This window comes from Oryzias melastigma, linkage group LG18 (assembly GCF_002922805.2).
Source record: "Oryzias melastigma strain HK-1 linkage group LG18, ASM292280v2, whole genome shotgun sequence".
Lineage (NCBI taxonomy): Eukaryota > Metazoa > Chordata > Actinopteri > Beloniformes > Adrianichthyidae > Oryzias > Oryzias melastigma.
Genome location: NC_050529.1, coordinates 3,439,384 through 3,449,094, shown reverse-complemented (window position 1 = coordinate 3,449,094; position 9,711 = coordinate 3,439,384). Strand labels below are relative to the sequence as shown.

The window sequence follows — 9,711 nt, the reverse complement described above, 5'->3', positions numbered from 1 at the left end:
ATGGAAAGGTGCTGGGTGTGGGAAGGAAAGATGTCTCTCTCCTGCTGTTTCCATTGACTTTCTACTGCCTGCTACACAGATCCACCAGCCAAGTTATCTCAACAAAAGCAATTCAATGTTTGGGGAGGGGGGGGTAAGAGCTACAACGACTTTACGTACGAGAGACCAATACCACGGCTGTCCAAAAACTGAAAAAAACTGAATGAATGAAGATTGTATAATCTGTCCTTTATCAAATGTTTCTACGTCTGTTTCATGTAGCCTATTGCGTAATGTTAAATCAATTAGACAGAGCTCATTTTATAATGAAAAAAAGCACGCAGACAAACAAACAAACAAACAAACACACACACAGTAACAAACAAACACACAAACAAACAACCTCTAGAGCCCAAAAATAGGCACCATTGTGATGATCCGCCACCTTTGTAAGCTTTAAAGTTTCAAAGCAGTGCTGACGGAGCCTATGCGCGCTCCCGCGACTAGTCACAAAACGTGGCAGGGGATAACTACTTTGGCACCACACCAGTTTCAGCGTGTCGTAAACATTACGTAGTTTTCGTGTTTCTCAAAGTGTGTTGCAGCACAGCGTTGTCAGTCATAACCATGGACAACGAGAAGCTGATCATAGAGATCTAGCACTACTCTGTCTGGGCTGAGCTTTCACAAGCTGTGGTTGAAGCAGCAGCCAGTATAAGCCATCGGCTGTAGCTAGTCCACTCCCGCGACGCAACGAAGCCTCGACGATAGCGGTGTAAGCCCGGGGTAAGACTCTTTTCGTCTCACTGATTCATCCATGAGTGATGCATTCAAGTACTACTAGAATGCTGGGTCATTAGAGTTTTCTTATCAGCTGTTTTAAACTTAGATTGTGTGTAACTTAGGTTTTGTGTGTGGTAAGGGGTGATTCGTGCATATTTTTTAAAGATTTTTGTGTGTAATTAGTTTCAAGCTGTTGTAATTTTAATTTGTGCATGTGTAAATTGCATTTTGTGTTTTTACATTTTGTAATTGTTTTACTTAGGCACAAAACATATTATTTGAGTTACAAATCAAGAATATGCAAGCACAAATCCTAAATTATGCAAGCACGAATTAAGAATGCACATGCACAAGTACTTATTTATGCACGAATCAAGAATTGTGCACCCACAAATCAAACTTTATTTATAAAAGAGCGCTTCTCATGCTTGCACAGCTCGAAGCACTGTACAGTTAAAAACTGAAATAAGCAAATAAATCAAATAAAAAGAGAAAAACCCAATCCACCCTCCACCTACCCCCCTCCCTCCATAAACACACACAGACATGATCCCACACGCAATTTATACGTCTAGAAAAAAAAGTCCTTGGGCTTGGCTCTGCTGTGAAGAAACAGTATTTTGGGAATTTATTCATACCAGGAGCAGCTCAGCCACAGGAACATTGCCACAGTGCAAACCCCAACAGGGACAGCAGTGAGGTCCACTCCACAAGCTGCAAAGTCAGACCCCAACCGCCCCCGAAAGGGCGACAACCGCGGTAACATCCCCAGACTTAACCGGTAACCCCTGGCATAAAGAATCCCCAAAGGGAAACACTGGGGAATAAAACCTTAATAGAAAGATAATAAAATGTCATACATAAAATGTATGTAAAAACATAAAGGAAAAATATAATTAAATGCTCAAAATAAAATGAGATACTGATACCCTGAGGCTCTCTGGCAGGCCATTCCAGAGGCGAGGACCGTAATGGCAGAACAAAGCCTCACCGTAGGTTTTGGTCCTCACCTTAGGAACAACTAAGAGGCTGGTGCCAGAGGACCTCAGGGTCCGCGAGGGTTCAATTAAATAAGAAGGCCCAAGACCATAAAAACATTTATAAACCATTAAAAGAATCTTAAAATCAATCCTGAAACGCACAGGGAGCCAATGCAGCGATTTTAAAACTGGTGTAATGTGTTCCCGCCCCCTGGTCCTCATCAGAACTCGTGCCGCCGAGTTCTGTAATAATTGTAAGTTTGAAAGAGATTTTTTAGGTAAACCAGAGAGCAGGGCATTACAGTATCTAAACGACTAAAAACAAAAGCATGCATCAGCACCTCATCGGTCCTGAAGACAAGAGAGGGAGAATTTTACCTCGTCTTCAGAATTTAAACCTTTTCACTGTGTGAGAATCATCTCAAAAATAGCTTGTCTTCAGGACCGATGATTTAAAGGTAATCAGCAGCAGATAAGGCAGGATTTCGGGAAAACCAACAGGAGGCCGGCCCTCGAGGCCTGACTTTGCACACCCCTAACATAAGAGTAAAGGCTGAATTGATGAATTACATGGAAAGTGGGTGAATCCATCTTACACTAAGTGAGGAAGATCTTTCTCATAGAAATTGTACCAAAGTTTCAATACAAATAATTCAGAAACAGTGACTTGAAAAGCAATGCTAAACTGATACAGAATAATTTGTTTCATGAAAGTATATCCTAAATATTTCTGTCATTAAAAACAAAAAAAATGTTGGTAGAATAGGATTTTCTTGGTAAACTGCAAGAGAAATGTCAACTGGGATTTAATTTTTTTGAAACGCTTAAGTGATTAACACATACAAGTATTTTTAAGCAAACGTTTTTCTGAAAGTTTGCAGCACAAGTTGATGCAAACTTCTGCAATTCACACAAGCAAGCCAATCAGAACTCATATATCTTTGGGTTATGTTAAGTCATTCAAAATAACTCAAGAAAAACTCAGAGAGCACACCATCGAATATGTGGAAAATGATTGCATCAGAAGCTGTTCTTTGTGTCGACACCATCCACATGTCTCTTCTCTATGGACAATAGTTAGTCTCACATTTTACAGGCTTTATTTTGACCCATTTTTGAACAGAATTCAAATTCTTCTGTGGGGGTTTCTTGTGGACAATAGTCCTTAGATCTTGGAAATGATTCGGGAATAACCAAATGATGCAGTGGCGGAGCTAGAAAATTTTCTATGGGGTTGTGGGAGGGGGGCAGAGTCTTTGAATGGGTGGCAAACAAGAATGGCAGAGTGGAGGGTCCTTACTCAAGTGCACTTTGTGCTTATTATTTTCTAATTAGCCGTCATTAAGCTGCGCATTACTAACTAAAACAGAACAGTAACAGCAGCAACTCATTTGGTCCATCAACGCACACTGAACATCCAAGGGAAAGCTTCCTCCTCTCAGCTGGCACACGCAGCGACGCACGCGCACAGAACAGAAAGCTTCCTCCTCTCAGCTGGCACACGCAGCGACGCACGCACGCGCACAGAACAGAGCAGCAGGCAGAATGCAGCTACGATGACGTCATCACTCTCGTAAAAAGCATGAACAGAATCTAAACCTAAAGAAAACTTATTTCTAACATCATCTGTCTTTTGTTAACACTGTGTTTGAACTGTTACATTCATAAAGATTACAAACAAACATAATTTAGTGATCAACTCCTGGTCCGGGAGGGGGAGATTCATCACATCACCCCCCTCTCCCCCCCACAGACACACCTGTCTTCAGGTGGAGCGCTGCAGTCCACATGCTGCTTTCTACAGAATGAAGCTTTGTTCATTTATAGAACAGTAATGGTCTGAAATCCCATCCATCCCACCACAATGACGCTAAAATAACTATAAATCATCTTTGGAAGGGCAGTTCTAAGGGAAATACGTGCGAGTGTTGATTGAACGTTTAGGTGAGGCTCCACATTTACGGCAGAGCATTTTCTTTGTAGCCTGCAATCGTGACAAACCCAAATCAGCAAATATCATTCAAAAATATTCTTCATAAGTGCTCTAGTGCTTTGTGGTAGTGAGAAAAGTATTCATTAAATATTTACATGTTTTATCTTTGCACAACGTACCTTAGATTAGAACATTTTGCATCCCATTAGATACGGGACCTGGGGGGTCTGGCTTGTTGGGTTCTCCACTGAGACATCGGTGGGGGCCGCGGCCGGTCTGGCTGCCTAGGTCCCGTTGGTGCCTGACCAGTACACCCACAGGGGAGGCTCTTGGGGGCGGGGACTCGGATTTGTCCCTGGGACTGGCTCCTTCTTGGCTCCACCCTCCTTGTGGGGGGTGGGGGGTGCTGCGCCTGGCGGGTCGGCTCCCGGGGGGTAAGACACCTGAGCTGGGGGAACTTGGGCCCAGCGCGGGGGGGGGCGGGGGGACAGGGGTCTGCCATCGGGGGTCAGTCTGCCAACTGACCCCAACATATCCCCTTCCTCATACAAACATGCAATAGGGAGAAGGGGAGGGTGTCTGTATTGCAGTGCGCTGCGGGGGGTGGACTACCTGCCAGTGGCCCTCCTCCTGTGGCCGCTGCATGGATTTGCCCCTCCCCTCGATTTTATTTGCACCTTAGACATTTAGGACCCTTGGTGGGGGGGTGCTTGGACATCACTGCCAGCAAACAGTCGATGTCCTTTCAGTGCCCCTTCCGCCAATTTTAACCGCACCATAGACATGTAGGGCCGCTGGTGGGAGGGTGACGGGGCATCTCTGCGAGAAATCAGGAGATGCCCTGTTAAGGCCTTCTCACCAATTTTAACCGCACCCCTTTAGTACACACACCTCTAACACCACAAACATACACTCTAACAAGCAAACACGCAAGCATCACACAAGGAAGGTGGGACCTTCGACCTTCTGTCCCCTACCCCATCCCTGGCGGGGGTGCGGGGAACCTCGGCCTGGTGGTCTGGTCTCTTGGGTGCCGGTCTCCTGGGCCTGGCGGTCTCCTCCCCACGCCGGGAGTGGGATCCCCGAGATTTAGCAGGGGATCAATCTACATCGGAGCCGGGGGGTGTCCAGGTCTCGGTGGTGCGGAGTCCGGTCCCTGCTTTCGAGAACTAGTCCTCTCCTTAACTCCATCAGTGGGTGTGCCTGGTCGGGCCTTGTTTACATCACTCCTTGGGGCCTCTGTTTCTTTTGGGTTCCCCTCTGCTCGGCGGGGGTGGGCGGCCCCTGCCCTGCTTCTCCACTGGACCTTCGCGGTGGGGGCGGGCGGTTGTCTGGAGTATGGGGTGGGTTGCCCTTGGGGGGCCCTGGCTCGTACCTGGGGTGGGGCGGGGGGGTCCTCTGCGCCGCTGGGTGGTGATGGGCTGCTCCTCGGGGGTTGGGGGGCTCTCCGGGGGTGGGGTCCCGCGTTGGCCCTCCTGGCGGGGTGGGGGGGCTGCTCCTCTGGCTGGGCTGGGGCCTGCACTCTCCGTGTTCCTGTGCCTTCCTGCTCTTGGGTGTGGGGGGCCTCTGCGGCGGTCCCGCGTGCCCCGGTCTGGGTGCTCGGCGGGATTGCCCGGCGGGCGGTTTCTCTCCGCGGCTCCATGGCGGGTGTTGGGGGATCTTGGCTGCAGCTGCTGCCCCGGCGGGGGGTCTTGGCGTGGGGATGGCCGGGCGCTCTCCCCCTGAGTACATTCCATCACCATCCACCTCAGTGAAACATAAACACTCACCTGAGCACAGGTATCAGCTCACCTTAGCACTAACCGTTTGTGTGACAGAATGAAAGTCTTTATCTGAATGGGTTTGTATGATGGAGCATGTGAGCTGCTATTACAGTAGAATTGAGTACATGTGTAGTATATGTATAGTATATGTGAGTATGTTTAGTTTAAATGTTTAGACTATCTTGGCCAACAAGTGTGTGTGTAACTATAGAGTGTGTGTGTAGACAGGCCCCGCCCATTCTAGTTTATCACTTAGTCCTGGTTGTTTTATGATGTTGCTTCCCTCTGTTGCCATCTTCTTCTCCCCCCCTCTTCCTTTTTTCCGTCCGGTCCAACAACAAAGAAAAATAAATAAATAAACAAAATAAAACATAATCAATATAAATAAAGTTTAGCATTAAATACAACAGGGGTTTATACTCAATAAATCCTTGTTGTGACAGTAAAATCTGCCCAACACAAGAAGCTCTCAGCCCACATCTGTTGGCTCAGCTGTTGGACAGGACAAGTTAAAAAAAAAAAAAGAACATTTTTCAGCCAAAAATGACGCCCCTGCAAGACTTGGTCTTTGTAAACAATAGATGGCGGATGGAACTCCACTTCTGACCATCCTACATGGAACTAATGCTTGAAAAAGGTTCCTATTGAAAGTTAATGACCAGTAGTGGAGGATTACAGATGACATTTTGGTGCATTTTGAGCTAAACCAGTTTTAGGCGAGAACGCTTCTGTCTGCATCAAGTGGTATTTGTCATCATTGCCTCAAAAATTGGGGTGGCAAGTGGGGGGACACAGCTCTTTGTTCGGGTGGCAGCTGCCCCCCCTTGCCCCCTGTAGCTCTGCCCCTGAAACGATGCCATGAAAGCGCAAGAGGTTTTTTTCTATGTATTTCGGGAGTTTTTTTCTCTTATAGAAACTCTCTTACGGCTGAGTTTTCTAATCAAATGTAGTGTTGTGAATTCATGTCCTGCTGCATAATTGCAGAACTCAGTGTGTTGTGTTTGAAAAACAAAATACAAAGGTAAAAGTTTGTTTATTTTGTGTCCAACAGACTAAATCTGGTCCGGGCAGGAAACAGCTTGGAGTACAGCGGCTTCTACCACAGCGCCACCTACACACTCAGACAGCCTACACCCTGTCAGAACCTGCCAGCCAAGAATGGAATCCTCCCTGAGAACGTGTCCCCCATCCAAACCGTAACAGCAGTGACACCTTCTATCTCCACCCCTGTGCCACCCCCACCTGTGACCCCTCAGCCCCCACTTCCACTCCCCTCACATGGAGTCCTGCCACTCCCACCCCTGCACCCTGCACCTTCTCTACCTCCATCACCTCGTGTCCTGTCTTTTCCCCTCCCTGTGATCAGCACCACCCCACCGAGCCCCCATCTGTCATGGGGTGCATGCTCAGATGTAGATGTTTATTCTCGGATTGGAGCTTTCAGGCCCTCCAGGGTGTCAAGTCTCTCCAGTCAGTCGACAGTGATCCTGTTTGAACACTCGGCTCTGTGAGTGTCGGCTTTAAGGACACAGACGACCCTTTGGTTCCTTTAGATCAGGGATGGGCAAACTTTTCCACTCGTGGGCGACAAAGACTTCTAAAATTCGACAAAAGGGCCGGACCATGTATGTATGTTTGTACATATATGGTCAATGTAATAGGTCAATAGGCAGATAGATTGCATATATGACATCAATAAAGTTTCATTTATTCATAAAAATAAAAGACACTGTTTATGAAATAAAAAATAACCAAATATCTCTCTTTGATCTTCATAGAAATAAGTCCTCTCCTGTCCCTTGTTGTGAGAGGATACCTTTTGCTTTATCTTGTTACTCTTCATTTTTTGTTCTTAATTTTCTAATTTTTTTGAAAATTGGACACTAGTTGCTTTTGACCTTTATTGTCCATCTTTCTGGTGTTTTGGAAAACCTCCCCACCAAAGACGTCGATTAAACCAATTCTCACCTCAACAGGTTTTGTGTTCACCGCTTTTATTTGACCATTTCACACAAACATTAATTTCAAAAATTGCATGAATGTTATATTTCTATATTAAAATGTGTGTTACAGAATTTCACGCTATGACTGACTTTTAAAATAATTTATATAGTAAATTCTGCCTCCTCCCCAGGGCTGGATCTAGCCAGCCCCTGTTGGGGGTGCAAACAGAATATCAGGGGGGGCAAGTTTAGGGATACAAAATGGTTCCGGGGTAAAATCCTCCCATGCCCATAAAACGCCCCCCTCCGATAAAAATCCTGTTTTAAGAGTTTTTAACATGTCTGTGTGTCATCAGAAATCATTTTGTTTTTGCATTTCTGAGTATTCCTACTTTTAAATCTCAATCAATCACGCTTTTTGAATGAATGATCTTTTTTTCCATCAACAGCTCTGCTGCACATGCACTAAACCCTCATCTGTTCCTAGTGTCTAGTTCAGGTTCTGGAGAAGAGAAGATGGTATCTTCACATTGACTGCAGTCAAATGAGCCGCCGTTCACATTTCTGTGGTCAAATCAGCATCACTGGATTTTTGGTGTGAGTTTCATCCAATATATAGCAGGACTGAGAACGCTGGAAAATCTCCACCAGACTCCACGGAGCTTCTTGATGTGACCACGGAAATGTGAACGGCGGCTCATTTGACCGCAGTTGGAAAGGATTGTAAATCAATGAAAGAGCATTTTGATGTTAGCTTTGATTATTTTATCAAGAACTCTGAGAAACCAATGATTGAATGTATTGATCACAGTCAATAAACATTGGAGAATTAGCTAAAAGAGGCTTTGGTGAACTGGAAGGAGAAAGAATCAGGATTTTGGAGGAAGTTCTGTCCATGAAGATCTTCATTTCCTCGTCCAGCTGACATCCAGATCAGAAATCTGTTTGTTTATCCGTCTCTTCTTGGTCTTTTTTAGGACATCTTATTCATTTATTTATTACTTTGAGTCATTTTTATTCATTTGCAATAGTTTCTATTCAGTTTATTTTTTGTCTTAAAATATATTTTTATGTATTTTTTGCTGCTTTTTATTTACTTGTTTTAATGTTCTGTTTAGCTATTTATTATTTTGGGTATTTTTGTATTTTTATTATTTATTATGTGTATTTTGTCACTTTATTTAAGATTAGTTTATAAATACTAAACTATTTTAACTATTAAAACAGCCAACTCACTTTCTTTGCAGCAGATGATAAAAAAAATCTCTTTTTATCGTCATCAATGTACCAAACCAACAAGTTGCTACTGCAGAAACTCTTGATTCCTGTTTAAAAATTGCACACACACAAAAAAAAAAATCCATGGATGAGAAAATCTTTAGTGATAACAGAATGTATTTTCATCAGAAGGGAATTAGTTCAAATCCAGCATTTGAAATCCTGTCGTGTAGTTTTGGTATTTTGTTGAATCTTTTCTTGTTATTTTCACTAAATAACTCAATACACTATAAATATTAATCAACATCAGGATAATTCTTTAAATTTCATAATGCATTTTCGCTACAGAAAACATAGTAGTAAATTACTGATGTAAAAATGAAGAAGATTTCAAATAATATATGTGTTATTGTTGCCTTTAAAAGTTAACAAGAATTTCAATTTTATGTATTTATCCATGACAGTGGACATTAAATTAACCCAGCATCTATTTTATACCTGTTGTCCACGGACAAATGTTAAAAAAATATTATAAACAACATCATATTAAAGTTTATACTAAGGAGGTGAGGCAAATTAAAATTCAGTGGATGAAAGACAACCCCAACTTCCCACTGTCCGCCTTCATCTCAGGGGCCTTTCCCCGCCTGCAGCCGCCTGGTCTCACCGAGGTGTCACAGGCGAGTCATCTCAAACACAGCTAATGCTCCGGTACTGTTAGCTTAGCTCAGGGGTCGGCAACCCAAAGTGTTGAAAGAGCCACTTTGAACCAATACAATAAAAAGCAAATGTGTCTGGAGCCGCATAAATTGAAACGGCTTATTAAAATCTTACATTGTAAGTAACACATGGAGAATGTGTCAAATAAACGATTATTAAAACGATTATTTCTTCTGCTGCGTGTCCTCATGTCATATAAGCTTCATTTTAGGCCACATGACAATTGGTGAGACATTACAGCGTCAAACTATCTGACAAGAACTGAATAGCCTCTTAATGATCAATTGAGCTTTTAATTTGACACCCCTCAAAGACACAACGAGAGGGGGTCCTGATCAGTCTCTCCCTCATTCTCACTCCAGGTGCAGGAAGAATTCAAACATAACAGGACA

The 9,711-nt window shown here is 43.9% G+C and overlaps 1 protein-coding gene across 2 annotated transcripts in view; it reads left to right on the top strand.

Moving 5' to 3' along the window:
• Positions 1-7,413, top strand: part of LOC112139924 (proline-rich receptor-like protein kinase PERK2) — a 40,007-nt gene extending 32,594 nt beyond the window's left edge. For both annotated transcript variants that reach the window (XM_024262781.2, XM_036216818.1), the window contains one exon: positions 6,490-7,413. In XM_024262781.2, coding sequence (XP_024118549.1) covers positions 6,490-6,949 — 460 coding nt within the window. In that variant the 3' untranslated portion in view covers positions 6,950-7,413. The remainder of the gene's footprint in view (positions 1-6,489) is intronic.
• The last annotated feature ends 2,298 nt before the right edge of the window (positions 7,414-9,711 follow it).